A 19,411-nucleotide genomic window follows, 5' to 3' on the forward strand; every position below is an offset into this window, starting at 1 on the left:
TTATACAAAGAAGGAAGAAGTACATTTCCATAGGCTGCCACTAAAGGATGAGAAGCTGCTCAAAGTCCAGTCTGGATGCCTGGTTCAATACAAAACATTGGATTTGAAGCCAGGATCTGTTCCCACAATATTCGATTTCTCAACGTATGCAGTCGGGAACACCGACCGTCCCAGCACGTCGGCCGCGCAAGACAATGACAGTGTCAACAAACGTGAAGTTCGAGCCACCAAACGAGTTGCTTCAGCTGCCGAGAGAGAGGTACATATTGCAGCACTACCAGATTACTAGCTCACACATGTATTTACTGACACAGTGTGACCTTATTAATTAACGCAATCGCGTCCAAACTAAATGGTAGCTATTATTATGACGCACAATAGAGAATTGGGGGTGTTCTATAGCTCAACTAATTAAACTGGCATACACACGCTCATCTGTCGAAAACAGCCCTAAAAAGGCTAGTATTGCTATTGATGGATGGTATTGCAGGACCCAGAGCGCACGGAGCACAGAGCGGACAGCAGATAACGGAATTGCAGTTGTATTGCTTATAGATTATCAGAACATTTCAAAGGGGACACAGCCCCATTGGATATTAACCTATGGATTAACTACATCATCGTTTTTATCGTTGTAATGCCATTGAAGACCAGTTTAGACCAGACAATGAGGAAGGTAAGCCGTTAGCCTGGCGTATGTTAGTACCTAGCGCCACTTGTTTTGATGTACGTTTTGGTGGATAACCTCGCGAGTTTGTATCTTTCAGTGTTGAGGTGGGCACCGTTAGATTCTGTGTCTCCTTGCGATCATAAACGATGTGTTGGATGTGCGGCTAGGATAAGTAATAAGGGAGCTAGGAGTGATTTTCGGTGCAGTAATAGGTTGGCATTTTCGCTCGGGGCTAATTCAGAGGCTCACTGTTAGCATTGTGTTTTTTTAATTTTTTTATTCCGGATCGTATGCCACTCTATTCGACCGAATCGGTTCATAAGCATAGGCCATGGGATGCCTGGTAACTGTAGATGCTTCCACATCAATGTCATCTCCCGACGAATAGTCAAATTCATCGTTCAAAACGTCGATCTCATTGCAAAATTCCTCCATCGCTACCATATCTGCTACGTTGTGTTGACTTCAGGTGGAGCGAAAACACAGCCAGTGACGTCACCATTTGGGACTCCCCTAATGGCGGCGGCCTGGTCCCGGAATTCCCCACCCGGCCGGCGGATAATTAATTTTCTTTTGGCGAGTAATATCATATACAATAAATATTACGATCAATATCCATTGTAAAATGAATAAACTACCGGAATATTATAACTGTAATTGGTGTTTCCTTTCCCCTTTAAGTAAGGGATAATGTGCAGCGACGCGGTCATTATGGGGAAAAGCACACCGACAGGCTGATCAGGAGCCCGACGCGAAGGCTTATTACATGGCCACATTCTCAACGAAGTAACGACATGACTCCCAATATTAATTGAACTGCTTTTATGGATTTAGAAAATTATTTTATTGATTTAAAAAATAGTTTTATGTAGGGCAGTGCAATTAATCGTATTTTAATCGCGATTACGATTATGGCTTGCGACGATTATGAAAACAGAATAATTGACAAAATACGATTATTTTGCTGGGTGCGCTTTCGCCCCTCCCTAAAAGCCCACTCGGCCACGTGGGAGTGACATGTGTTGTGAGTGTTCAGCGCGAGCAAAGATGTCAGAACCAGAGCAGCAACTCGTTAAAAAGAAGGGTAAAACTTGTTCCACTATTTGGAAGTACTTTGGTCCGACGTAGAGCAAAAACAAAGTACAGTGCAGGATTTGTTACCAGGTTGTGTTGGCACCACACGCTAACACAACCAATCTCTTTAATCATCTGAAATACAACCACAAAGTGCAATACGACCGGGCAATAATACAACAAAAAGCAGATGCCCGCTCGACTTCATCCACCACATCATCGATTCAGGACGTATTGTCCAGAGCAACGGCCTACGTGACGAGCTCGCAGAGACACAGAGATATTACAGGTGCCATTACATTTCACATCGCTAAAGATATGTGCCCAGTTAGCACTGTTAGCAACCAGGGCTTTAAGCAACTTGTCAACATGTTGGACAAGCGTTACGCAATGCCGTCTCCGTATTATTTCAGCAGGTCTGCGCTGCCTGCACTATATGACAAATACCGGGGAAGTTGAGAGAGATGTGGCTTCAGCTGACTACTTTGCCACCACAACGGACCTATGGTCTAGCCCAGGGGTGCCCAACCAGTCGATCGCGAGATGTGTCTAAAAATAGAACAACAATATTCTGTTTTATCGTTAATGTCCTATAACATAATCTTCCTGTGCCAGAATAATGCACTTGAACGCATCAAAGCTTTGTGATAGGCCGGCGTCACCCCATGTGTCGGGGCGTGGCTGGTGGGCAGTGCACTATTTCGCTGATGTTGTCCGTGTCAACAGGAGTGACAGTCCGCACACACACAAGACCGCAATTATGGCAGAAGCAAAAAAGCCCAAAATATATAATTTTCACTCCGAGTGGGAGGATGATTATTTTTGTATCTATTCCAATTCAAAGTCCATCTGTCTCATCTGCAATGCGAGTGTGGCTTTATCGAATAAGGGTAATTTAGGAGCGGCATTTCAAAACAAAATAAATGGTCAATGAATAATCGTGATATCAATTATTGACCCAAATAATCGTGATTATGATTTTTGCCATAATCGCACGGCCCTAGTTTTATATATTGATTTAAATTGACATGCATCCGCTAAGAAAAATAGTCCGTTGTTACTGTTTGAACTAACGTAGCAACGGCAAGAACTGCTTCGATAGCGTTTTTGAGGAGCTTTTTGATTACAGATTTGAAAACATCGTTGCTTGCTTTAAAAGTAGCACAATTCATTATGTCAAACCTTGGGAAGTATCTAGATATCCCTGCCCTAATGCAAAAGTAACTGGCAACTGAATATGTGTCGCCGTCTGATGTATATGTCTGGACCGCTGCTTAAAAAGGAGGGTTTCTGCCCGTTATTTCTCCGCTGTTTTCTTGTCGCTGTTTTCTTGTCGCTCTTGTCTTGTCGCTCTTGTCTTGTCGCTCTTGTCTTGTCGCTCTTGTCTTGTCAGTTAGAAAAGCAAACTGCATGCACTGCATGCAGTTTGCTTTTCGGCCAAACTGTATACAGTTCAATCGAACGGACTTCTTTGTGCAGATGTGAGCGTCCCTAACAACGGTCAATACGTCCTTGACAGCGGTCTGTCTGTTCTGGATTAACAACGTGTTCTGAATTGACCAATCAGAATCGGGTATTCAACTGAACCATGTAATAACTTGAGATAAATGCTGCCAGTCAGGAGATTCACATGGATTTTAGGCCGACAAGCATTAGGAGACAGACAAAGATGTATTGTCTGGACCCCATGAATAATTATTTAGTAATGTGATTCCTAGAATTACAATTTACAACAAAATTGCTGTGGTTTTTTGAGCCCACACTTGCATTTGTTTCCACAAAGCAAGAAGCCAATAGCATTACAAAGACTTGGGCAGAAGGTTATTCCACCCCGGCAACCTGAAACATAAATCCAGGTGTTTCTGAGTGCTGTGTCTACACACCCCTGTATATATGAACACACTGAACGTACATGATACATGATAATTATATTAGAATGCTACATTTCAGAGCCGGCTTCATACATACTGAGAACAATTTGGTGTTAAACGATGAGTTCCTGAGAAGTCTAAACGGCATTCAGGGACATTAGTGCTCATTGTTGTGTCTGAGAGATGTTACTGCCACAGGAGGACCAATCTGATAGTTGTGGTGGCCATGGCACTGTGTTAACAATAACGTGTAATTAAGTTATTTCAGTGGGCCTGTGTTTGTAATTATGCATACTTTACATTAGTTACATGATATGCATAGTAATTAGGGGTGTTGAAATTAATCGTTTCTACGATGCATCGCGATGCGGACGTGGACGATTCTGCATCGATGCAGTGACGGAACATAATCGATTATAGCGTAGTAATGTTGCTTCCTGGTTTTACGGCCGCGGCTTTACAATAAAGTTTTTTTTCTGTCACTTTAATGTCAAATGGGTCGGCGACGCAGAGATCAGGGAACAGACGTGACAGCGACACCAAACACGGAGCAGTCTGCTTTATCCACCAACACAAGAACACCAGTCCAGAAGCAACAGCAGAAGGACCCGCTCTGAATCGGTCCGTGTCGCTGCGGCTCAGAGACACAGGGATTTATGTCTTAAAAAAATACTCGCGTTACAATCTTGTCAGGTCTTTGGTGGATTTAGATAAGTCTTGGATTGCAGAGTATGAATGTCCTCTTGCTATTTTCAGATGATAAATACGTGTGTAAAGCATAGGTGTAAAGTTTGTGAAGGCAGGAGGAAAGCTTCCGCGATCACCGTCTCCTCTGTTCCTCCAAACCCTGCCCCCCCCTGAAAATAATGAGTGACAGGCTGAGTAACCTGATAGAAACTTTATTATTCACTTAATCACTGATTGAGATGATGAAGCTAACTGAATCTCCTACATTCATGGGATTCATGCAACAGTAAGACAGAGAATGTAAGTGTGCACCCACATGCAGTATTTTAGTTTTTATATGCTGTTGTAGGGGTGGGCGATATGACGATATATATCGTCGTGACGATATTAGGTCTCCACGATATGCTTTTTCAGAGATATCGTATCTATCGTGATAAAAAAAAAATATATATATATATTTGAAAAGAAAACTATATAAAAAAACAAACTTTTCCCTTCAGTTATGCTAAATTCTTTTATTGCACTTCAAGTCTAAAGTTTACATTTGAATTGTTTGGCACTGACCCTCCTTTTCATGTTTATTGATGTTCACTGCTAGTGCTACCTCAGAAAGTTCATTTTTATACTGAGAAACTGTGCCTGAAGCCATATCAAAATGTTGAATTGTTCATTCAGGGATTCATTTCAGAAATAAAACTTGAAATGCTATTTTGGTCTGTTACTCCTTTTTGTTTTAGTTTCTGTTACCTTGTAGGTGCTTGTACTGTTAAGTAACTTGAAAAATAACCATAATAACCGACATGAAAAAATATCGTGATATATATCGTCTATCGTGATACTGCTTGAAAAATATCGTGATAATATATTTTTCAATATCGCCCACCCCTATGCTGTTGTAAATACTCCTGTTGTCTGCTGAGTTCAGACTCAAGTCATGTTTGTGATGCCACATGCAGGACATTCAGTGTCATTCAATATCCTGCATTATTATATTCATTTCTTGTTTTCTGGGACACTTCTGTTTTCCATGATAGCAGTAGGAAGTTTAAATGACATTTTACACTCGATGAGGAATATCACAAAAAACAATGCATACCATTTTCCTCTTCCTGGTGCTGTTTGGTATTCTTTATTTTCGGTAAAGTGCTTCCTGTTAAATATATATTTCACGGGGAAAATATACAGACTTTCAGTTTACACTAAGCTTTATCCAGTGCAGCGTAATAAAAAAGTCCTGCTATAAACCCTACTGTCATGAAGGTTATAATGTTTAGTATTTATAGAGATGAAGATTAAACGTCATGGTAATTTTTCCGGCTGTATTATGTCGTGTTTAAGTTTCATATTTTGTTCCCTCTCTCTGTTTTCAGGATAAACACCATGATGCTGCCAATGAAATCGTCGAGACCATTCGGTAAGTGACCTTTCTCCCGTCTCACTCAACTCCCACATGAACAGCCAGTGAGTGACTGACGATGATCTAATTATGTTTGCATGCGTGTTCTTTCTGTAGGTGGGTGTGTGAGGAGATCCCAGACCTCAAACTCGCCATGGAAAACTACGTACTCATTGACTACGACACAAAATGGTCAGTCTTAGGTCACATAAACGGTTTGTGTTGCTATGACTGTGATTTAAAAAGAAAAAAACTGGGAAACATACTAAAGGTACCACTTAATCCCGTCAGGCTAGCAGCTTATATAACAGCTGTTCTAGTATGTCAATCTAAATATGTCGGTTTTCTTATTTGTCTGTTGAATTTCTATCAAAATTACAATCTTAAAGTGTCTGTAAAAGTAAATATCTCTGCCACCAATGACACAATTATTAGTGTTTTTAGAAACATATGAGTGAAACACTGAAATAGGTGTTGGACTGGGATTTTGGAGTTCATCTTGTACAAAATGGTGGTATTCATTGTGTTTTGTTATTCTCACAGCTTCGAGAGTATGCAGAGACTTTGTGACAAGTACAACAGGGCCATCGACAGCTTCCACCAGCTGGTGAGTCCGTATGTGTGAAGGGCCTTCAGTGCTCTGTGTGTGTGTGTGTGTGTGTGTGTGTGTGTGTGTGTGTGTGTGTGTGTGTGTGTGTGTGTGTGTGTGTGTGTGTGTGTGTGTGTGTGTGTGTGTGTGTGTGTGTGTGTGTGTGTGTGTGTGTGTGTGTGTGTGTGTGTGTGTGTGTGTGTGTGTGTGTGTGTGTGTGTGTGTGTGTGTGTGTGTGTGTGTGTGTGGAGTCTATCACAGCTTTGAATCATTGCTGCATATGACCTTCCACTGTCTTACAATAAATACTTTTAATGATCACTCTTGCTACAATATTTGTGTCACAAATGATCTCATTTATGGAATCTTTTTAAAACAAAACAAATCAAGTGTATTCATTTGTCTTTGTCCTTGAACGGCCAGCCCCACTGTACAATATGTGACTCTGATGTGTGGGAAAAGCCATTACGGATTGTTTCGAGTGTGTGAATATGTAAGGGACAATGTCCGTTGTTACTGTTTGAACTATGTTGCAACGGCAGGAACTGCTTCGATAGAGTTTTTTTGCGAACCTTTTTGATAACAGATTTGAAAACATTGTTGCTTGCTTTAAAAGTAGCACAATTCGTTATGTCAAACCTTGGAAAGTATCTAGATATCACTGCCCTGATGCCAAAGTAACTGGCAACTGAATATGTGTCGCCGTTTGATGTCTGGACCGTTGCGTAAAAAGGAGGGTTTCTGCCCCGTTACGTCTCCGTTATTTTCTTGTCCCTCTTGTCTTGTCGGTTTGAAAAGCATGCTTTTCGGCCAAACTGTATACAGTTAAATCGACCGAACTTCTTTCTGCAGATGTGAGTGTCCTTAATAACGGCCAATAAGTCCTTGACAGCGGTCTGTCTGTTCTGGATTAACAACGTGTCATGTGTTCTGAATTGACCAATCAGAATCGAGTATTCAACTAAGCCATGTAATAAATATATATAATCTGCATTTTATAGTGGAAAGGGACGACCCAGCCCATGAAGATGAACAAGCGACCTTCCAACGGGCTGCTGAGACACATCCTGCAGCAGGTGTACAACCACTCAGTGACCGACCCCGAGAAGCTCAACAACTATGAGCCCTTCTCCCCCGAGGTGTACGGAGAGACCTCCTTCGACCTGGTGGCTCAGATCATCGACGAGATGGAAATTATGGAAGACGACACCTTTGTTGACCTCGGCAGTGGTTAGTCAGCTGTTATTTTGTGAACTCAATTATGCTGTATGCAGTGGAGGAAATAAGTATTTGATCCCTTGGAGATTTTGTAAATTCACCAAGTACATTTTCGTTTTGATACTCTCACTGTTAAAAATAAACCTACAATTATAGACTGTTAATTTCTTTGTAAGTGGGTGAACTTACAAAATCGGCAAGGGATCAAATACTTATTTCCTCCACTGTATCTGCATGATGCAACTTGACACAACTTATTTTAACACATTTTTGGTACCAGGTCCTTCACTTTGTTTGGCTTTCCCACTTTGGATAAACCATTGCAGGCTGAGAGCTGAAGCGATGATAGCGGAAACTTCTGTAACATCATCTTCATGTGCTGAGCCTTTAAATGGCAGCAAACCTTCTGTCTGCAGTGTGCTGTGTCCTTTCGGGCTGCCATTTAAAAAGAATCTTAGTGAATTGACTGAATAAAAAAAAATGTCTATTGAGCGCAGCTTGACTTTTTAAAATGACAGGTTTTCAGGGCAATGATTATGTTTTGAGTTGTAGGAGTTGGTCAGGATGCCAATGCAGGTGGGAAAAATCGTTTTCAACAGAATTATTGTCAAGATATAAGTAATGCCTTTTGATGCAAGACATGACCCTATTGTTTTCCTATTTGCAGGAGTGGGGCAGGTAGTGCTCCAAGTTGCAGCAGCAACCAACTGTAAACACTACTTCGGTGTAGAGAAAGCAGACATTCCAGCTACCTATGCAGAGGTGACCACATAATTATGGCAGGACCAGAGGGCTATTCCAGAGAGACAGCGGTGTTGGCGCAGTGCAAATCACCTCTGGAAAATAAAAGCGAAGCCGAAAGGTTTCCGCTGTGTGTTGCCTTTTGCGTCCAATCCGTCTCCAAAGTGGATTTCCTGGTTCATTCTTTATCTTCTTATCATTACCCTGTTGCAACACACCAACACCAGCATTGTGTTGGATAATAATATGCAAATTCTTTCTCTCAGAGCATGGATAACGAGTTTAAGAAGTGGATGAGATGGTACGGAAAGAAACATGGGGAGTACACAGTAAGTTGAATATTATAATACACACTTTCAAAACCTTTTAATATTGTTGTGCAGAGCCACGGGTATTAATTATTGTCTGTTGTGTTGCTTTTAGCTGGAGAGAGGGGACTTTCTCTCTGAAGAATGGAAGGAAAGAATTGCCACCACAAGGTGTTACACCAAACCGGACCGGCGCAACCGTCTGCAAGACACATTTTACAATAAATATTAATATAAATAAGACTATTTATAAGCTGAATTTATACACAGAGGGACTGGGTGTGTTGAACATGTAATGCAAAAGCCCAGTCCCCAATAAAAGCTACTAATTTAAACATATTTACTTATTATTATTATTATTATTATTTATTATTAAATCTAAGTTTATAAAGGTCCAGAGTTGAATGCCTAAAGGTAAAAAGTTAGCAAACGGATCTTCAGGAAAAGTCTTAAGCTTAAGCGTTCGTGTTGTTTGACATGGCCGAGATATATTAGTGAAACTAGAGAAGTCACCTTTTATAGATGTGTCTGCAGAACCTTGCCATAACATTCATCTCTCTTTTTTTGCCGACTGTCAATCTAAAATGTTTTCTTTTCTGTCTGTCTTGCAGTATTATTTTTGTGAATAACTTTGCCTTTGGTCCAGAGGTAGATCACCAGCTGAAGGAGCGTTTTGCTAACATGAAGGAAGGTTAGTATGTAACGGCTAAATACAAGATATGCGTGTGCAACCATGATTAGATTTTCAAAAGGGAATATTTTGTACTTCTTACAATGTATTCACTCAACCATAAGAGCAGTCAATACAAACTGGCCTTTCCCAATCAATTAAAAAAGATAGAAACATGTGGGATTATCATTCTACTGATCCTTTATTCTCCACAGTGAGCTATGTGTAAGTGTGTGTTTTTACATGTCAATCATTGACGTGTACAGAGGAAAAGATCAGCCACAACAAATGGTATGAGGCCTATGGAGTAAACTAATAAAAAGTTGACAAAAAAAGCTTTTAAAGATCAGGTGACAACATTTAATTTGTGTAGAAAAATTCAAGGCCTTTTGTTGGCCTCACTTAAAGAGTGGCTTCCTGGAAACATTTATTCAGCTGTTCTTGTTCATTAAAACCACAATGGCTGATAGAATCCAGCAGACGCTTTTCCCCGACCCTTCGACATCACTGTGTTACATTGTTAGATGTATCTAGTGAGCCATAGATACTATCTGTGTCAACTGTACAACAGTATCTAAAATGTATTTTATATTCCAAATATTATCTATAAATGTGAGTGAAGGAGTTCAAGTATCTCGGGGTCTTGTTCTCGAGTGAGGGAACAATGGAGCGTGAGAAGGGCCGGAGCAGCGTGAGAAGTGCCGGAGCAGCGGGAGCGGTACTGCAGTCGCTTTACCGCACCGTTGTGACGAAAAGGGAGCTGAGCCAGAAGGCAAAGCTCTCTGTCTACCGGGCCATTTTGGTTCCTACCCTCACCTATGGTCATGAAGGATGGGTCATGACCGAAAGAACGAGATCGCGGATACAAGTGGTCGAGATGGGTTTTCTCCGCAGGGTGGCTGTGTCTCCCTTCGGGATAAGGTGAGAAGTTCGGTCATCCGGGAGGGACTCGGAGTTGAGCCGCTCCTCCTTCACGTCGAAAGGAGCCAGTTGAGGTGGTTCGGGCACCTAGTTAGGATACCACCTGGGCGCCTCCCTAGGGAGGTGTTCCAGACACGTCCAGCTGGGAAGAGACCAAGGGGTAGACCTAGGACCAGGTGGAGGGATTATATCTCTTCGCTGGCCTGGGAGCGCCTTGGGACCCCCCAGTCAGAGCTGGTTGATGTCGCCAGGGAAAGGTTGTTTGGGGCTCTCTGCTGGAACTGCTACCCCCGCGACCCGACCACGGATAAGCGGGAGAAGATGGATGGATGGATTATCTGTAAATGTATTTACTGAATCTGTTTTCTCTTGTTTTTTTTATTTCCACAGGTGGAAAAATTGTATCTTCCAAACCTTTTGCACCTTTAAATTTCAGAATAAACAGTCGAAACTTGAGCGGTAAGTAGCAACATTTAGTGGAAACACAGATTTAATGTCTTATACTTCCTTCGATGTGTATCTGACATGCAGCGCTTTGTTTTTCCTCTCCTGCAGATATTGGTACGATAATGCGCGTGGTGGAGCTCTCTCCATTGAGGGGCTCTGTGTCCTGGACTGGGAAGCCAGTTTCCTACTACCTGCATACCATAGACCGCACTATAGTAAGCACTGACGCTCCTGAAGAAGGATCCAAATGCTGACACTAGAACGTCTATTAGAGGAGATCTGGACAAACCAATCAAATGACTGCTGAGGCGGTACAAACACATTATGCATCAGAGACAAAAAACGCACCAAACTCCTGAGATGGGCTGACTCACTGTCTTAATGAGCAGTCAGTCCCAGGAGTGATTCACTTGAGGAAAACAGAGGATAACACATGAGATCAGAGGTCGCGTTAACCGAATATTTCCGATGACGGAAAAATCTGAAAGCATTCCGTCATTTTGACAGATTAGAACAAACTCAGAACAGCACCAAAGTTTCCCCGCAGCGAGGCTCCGGTGTTATGCCGTGTTATGCATGCCCGCCAAAAAGGAAATGATATCGTTTCCAAACCGTTTCAAATCATTGAAATGTCTGAGTGTTTGCTTTACACTGTGCACGTTCCCGTGAGGTGCAGTGGGCATGCATAACCCCGTTGACAATTCACGAGCGTGCTCTCTTCCCCCCGCCCCATCCTCCATCAGAGTTATGTACAGACCGACGGATAATAATGGATTTTGACAGACATTTTACGATCCTGTCCGTCAAAATGACGGGCAAAGTCTAGCACCACCACTGCATCAGATGCATCAGATAACACTGATGTGTGTGTTAATTGGTTAAATGTAATCCCTGTTTACCAGCGTGAAACCCGGTGAGAGAGCTGGCACGCTAACTACAGTGCCAGTGACATCCTTGTTCTGTGTTGTCACCTGAAATAGATGAGGCTGCTCAAGCTTTAATGTCTGGATTAAAGTTAATAACTGGTCAGTAATCATCATAATCCAAAAACATCTCATAATCACGTCAGGTTGGAGGCAAAAGTGGGAAATATATAGATATTTGATCGTAAACAATTTATGAAAATAATATTCTCACATTCACATTTTCCTGTTTTTCAGCTTGAAAACTATTTTGCTAGTCTGAAAAATCCTAAACTCAGGGTAAGTCATGTTCTTCTTCCTCGTTGTATTCAATCATTGTCTTCACTTTATTTTCTGTATCAGACAATGAAATCGTTTCATCTTGGTTTATCAGGAAGAGCAGGAAGCAGCTAGGCGACGTCAGCAGAAGGACACGAAGGACAGTAAAAGCAATAGCACCACACCTACAAAACCTAAAGAACAAAACAAGGTAGGACATGCACAAGACTTTGTTTGGAAAGCATTTCTCTGGGCGAGATAGACGAAGTGCAGGGCTCAAATTATTTGTTGTGTTTATATCCACGAGTGCTTTTGAGCTTACTTGAACCTGAATTTCTTCACCTGCACCAAAACATTTGATTTATTACACCAAGGCGGGATCCTACTGTCAAGATTTGCTTAGATAGGAACATTGTCAATGTGTTGACAAAAAACATCCAACTTGTACATGGTCATAGTGATTGATGACTTTAAAAAAGAAAAAACATTCATTCATTGAATTTACGAGAGTTCATAATTAGATTCACAGCTGAAATGTTCCTACCATGTATCACCGCTTTTTTGTCCTTGACTTTTTTCTCTTGGTTTGTATACGAGGCGATCAAAGGTCACACAGCAGGGCAAGCTTTCTTTCTCCTTGTATGAATATGTACGGTGTGTTTGCCATGCGTATCGCAGCAGGACTCCTGCGGTGAGGACGAGCGTCCTCGCTTGGTGGCCGTGGTCAAGCCCCCTGCCAAACCCCGAAGAGCCCGACTCCTGCCCAAAGTTCGCAAGTTGAACAACAAGAAACGTGGTCGACCCAAGAAGGCCGCCCCGGCTGTGGAGAAGAAAAACAAAAAGAATCAGATTGCGCTGGATCTGCTGCACGCCAAGACCCTCTCTGCAGCCCCCCCTCAGGGTCAGACACACACACACACACACACACACACACACACACACACACACACACACACACACACACACACACACACACACACACACACACACACACACACACACACACACACACACACAATGTGCCTCAAAGTACAGAAAGCTTAGAGATCTCAGTTTTAACAATTATTATTCTCCTTGTGTGCACAGAGGCTTACCGGCCCCCTCAGAGTCCGTTCTACCAGCTACCTCCCAAGGTCCAGCACTATCCCTCCTCTCAACTGATCCTGAGCCCCACTCCTCCCGGGCTGCAGCACCTGCTTGGTGAGCTGAGGAAAACTCACTTCCATTATTTTGTCTGTCAAAATATGTCATAAATATTATACCAGACTCTGTACAAATCTGTATGTAAGATAATAGTGTTAACTATTGCTTTTAGTCTCACATTTAGGCTTTGATATGAACAGTTGTAAAATTATTATATTGAACTCCTTTTTTCCAACCTAAATATAATCCCTGTGTTTCTGTTCTCTTCCTCTCTCTGTGTCCCTGACCTACATCTTCTTACAGATAACATCAAAGTACAATACCTCCAGTTTATGACCCACATGAAGACTCCTCAGTACCGCTCCAACCTGCAGGAGCTTTTAGAAGAGGAGAAGGTGATGAACACTTCCTTTGCAGGCACTATTGGCTTCTGCTGCAGTTTCACTTGGGCATTTAACGGCCATATCATGACAACATATATTAAGTTGCATTAACTAGTGCTGCTGAATTAATCGTATTTTAATCGCAATTACGATTTTGGCTTGCAACGATTACGAAGACAACATAATCGAAATAAAACGATTATTTATTTTTTATTATTATTTATAAAAAATAAATATATTTTTTTATTGGTTTTTCAGTTGAATTATACTTAAAGTTCAGGGTAATCAACTGTTAAAAACACACTACACCTTTTTTTTCAATTGATGTTTTTAATAATCGTGATATCAATTATTGACCCAAATAATCGAGATTATGATTTGCCATAATCGAGCAGCCCTAGCATTAACACAAATTAAACCTTGTTTTTTAACTTTTTTACGCAACCTCTTACATGTAATCTTCTATTTTTCTGTCTCTAGCAAAAGCACAGGGACCTGTCAGGGCAGGCGGAGCAGCTCCACTCTGTTTGTCAGACTCACAAGGACAAGATCAAAGGTCTCTTTCAGACCAAACTAGACGAGGTAGGAGCCGTTACTCAATTTTTCTTCATATACAGATACAATCGGTAATATTACTACTAACTTCTTGTATTAAATAGCAGTTGTATGCATCCATGCTTATAAAGTTATTTTACTTTAAGGTCATTCATAAAATGAAGGATACAAATAAAACCCAAAAACGGTATCATGTACTAAGATTAGCCCTTAATTACAGCTGTTTTAAGGGACAGCCTGAATTACTTATATCCCTTTCCAGGTGAACATGGTTTAAGCTAATCTTTAATGACAGCGAGGCAGATCTTATTTTGGGTGTTTACCTGCAGCGTTGTGTTGTAATGAGAATAAACTTAACACTAAGCTCGTCTGGTTAAAACTTTAAGTCTGTTAAAGCGCATAATATCTCACGCGTTGGGTTGATCAGTGCTGTGTTGAAAGCTCTTACTACACCCAACGGTGATGTGAGGTTACAGTGATCAGAAACAGTTAGGAAGTGCTTTAACAATGAACACAGGGAAAACACAAATGCACAATGATGCTTTTCTTATTATTGACTTAGAACGGTCAGTGGTGTCAAAAGCCCCCTTTGCTTTGTCACTTTATTCCATAAAAGCGTAGTAAAGAAGAACCATTGCCACATTTGCTTTGCTTTTTTACGCTATACCAAACAACGGCTGCATAACGCTTTAAAGATTTGTACTGCTAAGTTGTTGTTTAGGCATTGTGTTTGCTTATATATGATGTGTGTATGTGGTGATCAGCTGGGGGTGAAAGCCCTGACTGTGGAGGACCTGCTGCAAGCCCAGAAGGAGATCTCAGCCCACAACCGTCAGCTGAAAGAGCAGACTAAGCAGCTGGAGAGAGACATGGTCTTACTGAGAGACCATAGCCTGCTTCTGGTGAGCGCTCAGGGCTTACTATGTTGTTGTAACCTCCACCCTTACTACTACATCATCCCCAGAGGCTCACACCTGTCACCATTCCTGCTGCTCTGCATTTGTGTAATGGTGGATGCAGTCCCAGTTCAGCTGTGGTTTTCACTCCACAGCCATGCCCTTCAGGCCCATATGAATCTAGATTTGACTTTCCTTCCCGCTCTCTCTCACGATTCAATAACATCAAGCGTGTATGTTTGTTGTTTTCCAGCTGAAGTCTCGATGTGAGGAGCTGAAGCTGGACTGGGGCTCTTTGTGTCTGGAGAATTTGTTGAAGGAGAAGCAGGTGCTACGCAGACAAATCTCTGAAAAGCAGAGACACTGCTTGGAGCTGCAGGTACACAGTCCTCCTCAACTTTTTGGATTCATTACCTAATGCTTCCATCTCTCTTCCACCTCTGAAATACTCCCCCACAGTTGCTCTGTTCTCTCTTCTATCTTTTGCCCATAAAACTCGCTCTTCAAATAGGTATTCAAGAGGAATTATGCTTGTCACCTAAACTGTATAAATGATAGCTTTCAGGAAGAGCTGAGGATTTCCTGTCATAAACATTTCTTGACATATCAGGAATGTAATGCAGTGCTGTTTCTTTAGTGTAATGGCTCCCCCTTGTGTCTGTTTGTAGATCAGCATAGTGGAGCTGGAGAAAACTCAAAGGCAGCAGGAGTTGCTTCAGCTCAAATCCTACAGCCCCTGTCACGGCTCCCCATACAGAAAGAACCTGGATTCCCGCTCTTCCATGGACATGGACCCCTCTAAGCACGGCATGTGCTCGATCCCGGCTTTTAACGGCGTCAGCATGGAGATCAACGGCACCAGCTTGCCCTGTTTTGACCGGACCAACACCAAGGGGGAACTTCTGTCTCGCTATCTTCCCATCTCTCCATACCATGAGATAGCACCCGCCATCTCTGATGCCCGGCAGAGGCAGCTGAGTTCGTCCTACGCTCTTCCTGATTACACACGCTTCTCCCCCGCCAAGATTGCCTTGCGGAGGCACCTTAACCAGGACCCCAACGCTCACTTGAGAGGTCCAGGACTGAACATGCACAGGTTGGTTGGCACTAAAAGCACCCACATGTCTCTACGTTGCTCCCCAGGGTAGCAAAAAGCTAACCTGTTTCTCCTTTTTCATTTAGGGAATTGGGAGGTGTTTACTCGCCGCTGGGAGCCAAACTGAACTGTCCTTCTCCCAATCCTTGTGATGCCCAGAATAAAGGCTTCGAGAGGGTAACATTTTATTTTTTATTTTATGTACACCTGCACTGTTGATCCGTTTTTTTTAAAAAACCTTTCTTGCCGCTTCTCAATGTTAACCATTATCTACTCTTATATTCTCACATAGGGCAAAGAGAGGAGCCCATCTGTTCAGGGTGACAGCAGCATTAAAAGCCTTCCAATCAGTATTCCTCTGAGCACGGTCCACCCGAGTAAACTACCGGTCAGCATTCCTCTGGCCAGCGTGGTGCTGCCCAGTCGAGTTGAAAGACTGGTGAGTACATCCAGTGTAGTAGTATAATAGGTACTGCTATAGTGCCTTTATATTACGCCCCCTACACACGGCGGCGTGCGTTGACGCTTCAACGCTTCTGCCCGAACTGCATTGTGGGAGCAAAGCGTTGCTCGCTGCAAAAGTAGAGCAATGTTCTACTTTTGAAGCTTCGACGGAAGCGTCAGCCAATCGAATCATATGCCAGTACAAGCTCTAGCCAATCATACCGCTGCTTGTGTGTCCTGGGAGGGAGATAAAGGTGATTGGTTGTTGGTCTAGCTTCAGACATGCCCGCCGGCAAGTGACAACGCACACGCCGCCGCGTGTAGGGGCCGTTAGTGCCTGGCTGCTCCAAGGTTCACTTGTGAAGAATTGGTGAGCTCAGTAGGATGCGCAGGTTAGAGATATGGCGGATATAATTGTAGTTAATTCACCTTAATATACATCGATTTTAGTTTTTAAATGTAAGATTTTGTGTGACCTTTATGCCTCTGCATTCATATGTCTGTACATACGTCCATTCTCGTGAACACAATATCTTAGAAAATCCTTGAGGACACTTCTTTAAATTGTGCACAGATTTCCCTTTTTAGACTTGGAGTTGAACTCAGATTGTCAAGGTCACTCAAAACACATTTTGGGCCCTAATTAAATCATTCATATGCCACTTTTTAGACTTTCCCAGTGGATAAAGTGATGACACTATGTAAGGACATGAATATATATATACTGCAACTTTATCAAACTTAATAGGAATACAGGAATACAACCCAGTTGTAGTCATTTAAGTTTGATATTGTTTCTTTGGATTTTAATTGATCTTTATTTTTTCAGAGGAGTACTCCGAGCCCTGTATCTCAGTCGGGTCAAACCAACGGTAAGGATAACGTTTAATTACTTAATGTATTATATTGACCACACAATGATTAGTAGCTTATTTTTTACTAATAAAATGCATATCATATTTTTATTTTTGACTTCATGTTCTTCCTGTGCATCTTTCTAATTGTCTGTTTGTTTCTGTTTAGGATATTTATCGGGCTCAGGGCTGATGAATGGCGGTCCCCACCCTGAGGACCATAATGGTGCTTCTTCATCACCTTCGCATCCCAACGCTCCCTTGACAGGACCAATGGGACGGGGTGGTCCCATCCAGAGCCCTCCACTGGGGACTGGGGGGGTGCTCCAATATGCAGACGGACCTCCTCGGATTCTTCCGGAAGATGGACAGGATCGCCACGGAGGTGAATCCGACACGGAGCCACAGGACACTGAACTGCGGAGGAGAATCTTCTTTTCTTCTTCCTCCTCTTCATCCTCGTCTTCCTCTTCGTCGGGCAGCAGCGCGGCCGGAGGATTACGCCTCCACCATCACACTGGCAACAAGCAGGGATACCACAGTAACCATGGAAACCATCACCACCACCACCACCAGTCCCCCGGCACACAGCACACACACACACCCACACACACATCGTCGTCACACTCCTCTCACGGCCTCGGCGCTCAGGAGGGCCGTAAGAGGGGGAGACGGAAACGCAACTCTACCGCGTCAGTCACGGCGGGGGGGTCCCCGAAGAGGAGGTCCTTCCCCGGGCTCGCCTCCAACCGCTCCTCAGGGTCTCCTCTCAACATTAACTCCATGGTGAGTCCCCAACAGCATGAAGAGAGAACACACACAGGGACCTGACATGATGTGATATAATATTTATTTTGTTTAAACACCGACAACTTTACAGTCCATGACTAAAGTAAAGGTCAAGACAATACAAAACAGGAATGTACACTTACAATGAATTGAAAATAAACATCTACTGTCCACACGCCAAACCAGAAAGCCTCCCTATTCTTACTCGTTAGCATTAGCCGCTTTTCCACTGTCGCTCCGCACACAGGCCAGCTAGTGCTAAGAGTGGCCTGGGGCAAAGTCGGGGGGCATAGGCAGCGCTTATCTGTCTTTTGGGGGGAAGATGGGATTCATCACTAAAGAATAACAAAAATAAATACGTGTTAACTGTGAAGCAGAGCGTTTTCTTGCGAGCTAAATATGATGACAGAATAAGGTCGAATGATGTTTTCAGAACGAATTGCTGTCTGTTTATGAGTCATAAGAAATCAGCAACAGTAGGAAACATTTCAAGCCTTCATTCAGTCAGTCAGGCATTTTAAATGTAAATGAACTTACCAAACAGACTTTATACCGTCCACTTCGGATTCATTTGCCATGTATCACAAAACAAAAAGAACATACATTATAAAAATCTAGTTGACAAGCAGTGTTTCTGGAATCGCTGAGCAAATATCAAACCTGTGTGACACATCTTACTTTTCTTAATTTGACTTAGTTTACAGAAGAGCTGTGATATCCAAATATCATCCCAAAGTATGTGTCCAATGTCAATTAAAGCAATGTATTTATGGAGACTGGAAAGTAGCTTAGATGGCGGCGGGACCTCAATGTTTACTTTCAGGATGTTCGAGTCGCAGGAGGCAGATTCAGGCGGTGAGTTATTATTTTATTTTGCAAATTTAACAGTGATAGTAATTCAACTGACCCCATCATGGTCTACTTTTATTATGCAGTTTTTTTTGATGGTGCTACTGTAATTCCTGTATGTCAGGTGAATGACAAGTGTGCTGTTATTTATTTGTGTGTCGTATACTAAGAGGTTGCATATAATAGGCGGTTTAAGGGATCAGCTCGATAGAAGTTAAGCGAGTGGTTTTTGTTCTCGTGGCTTGGGGCCTTGGCAGATTTACAGCGGCTGCTGGCTCGAAGATGCCACTTGCTTTCGATGGCCCAACAGTGGAAAAGCGGCTAACCAGGACCTGAGTAGGGTATAAATGCACTACAATCTTCATAAAACTGAAAAGGATCCTTTCCCTATCCACTGTGTGATGTGAGGGTGTTCCTCATACAACCACTTTAATAAATTAATATCATAAAACAGAAGAAAAAAGATTTTCAAGAGTTTAAATGTATTAAAAAGGAATATTATCCAAACCATGAATGAACATGAAGAAGACATTTTGAACAAATAATTAACGTCTTACAAGAATTAGTAAATATGTGTACACATTATAGTAAACAGTGAACATATGTAATATTACATGTATCACATTACT

The 19,411-nt window shown here is 42.3% G+C and overlaps 1 protein-coding gene across 2 annotated transcripts in view; it reads left to right on the forward strand.

Moving 5' to 3' along the window:
* Positions 1-19,411, forward strand: part of dot1l (DOT1-like histone H3K79 methyltransferase) — a 35,948-nt gene that overhangs the window by 7,482 nt on the left and 9,055 nt on the right. For both annotated transcript variants that reach the window (XM_034081885.1, XM_034081887.1), the window contains exons 2-24: positions 5,673-5,716; positions 5,816-5,890; positions 6,242-6,305; positions 7,289-7,517; positions 8,173-8,267; positions 8,513-8,575; positions 8,670-8,725; positions 9,166-9,245; positions 10,536-10,604; positions 10,701-10,807; positions 11,753-11,794; positions 11,889-11,984; positions 12,452-12,674; positions 12,860-12,973; positions 13,220-13,311; positions 13,780-13,881; positions 14,619-14,756; positions 15,004-15,129; positions 15,419-15,846; positions 15,933-16,023; positions 16,139-16,285; positions 17,120-17,162; positions 17,314-17,930. In XM_034081885.1, coding sequence (XP_033937776.1) covers positions 5,673-5,716; positions 5,816-5,890; positions 6,242-6,305; positions 7,289-7,517; positions 8,173-8,267; positions 8,513-8,575; positions 8,670-8,725; positions 9,166-9,245; positions 10,536-10,604; positions 10,701-10,807; positions 11,753-11,794; positions 11,889-11,984; positions 12,452-12,674; positions 12,860-12,973; positions 13,220-13,311; positions 13,780-13,881; positions 14,619-14,756; positions 15,004-15,129; positions 15,419-15,846; positions 15,933-16,023; positions 16,139-16,285; positions 17,120-17,162; positions 17,314-17,930 — 3,141 coding nt within the window. The remainder of the gene's footprint in view (positions 1-5,672; positions 5,717-5,815; positions 5,891-6,241; positions 6,306-7,288; positions 7,518-8,172; positions 8,268-8,512; positions 8,576-8,669; positions 8,726-9,165; positions 9,246-10,535; positions 10,605-10,700; positions 10,808-11,752; positions 11,795-11,888; positions 11,985-12,451; positions 12,675-12,859; positions 12,974-13,219; positions 13,312-13,779; positions 13,882-14,618; positions 14,757-15,003; positions 15,130-15,418; positions 15,847-15,932; positions 16,024-16,138; positions 16,286-17,119; positions 17,163-17,313; positions 17,931-19,411) is intronic.

The sequence above is a fragment of the Pseudochaenichthys georgianus genome, chromosome 4, assembly GCF_902827115.2.
Source record: "Pseudochaenichthys georgianus chromosome 4, fPseGeo1.2, whole genome shotgun sequence".
Taxonomy (NCBI): domain Eukaryota; kingdom Metazoa; phylum Chordata; class Actinopteri; order Perciformes; family Channichthyidae; genus Pseudochaenichthys; species Pseudochaenichthys georgianus.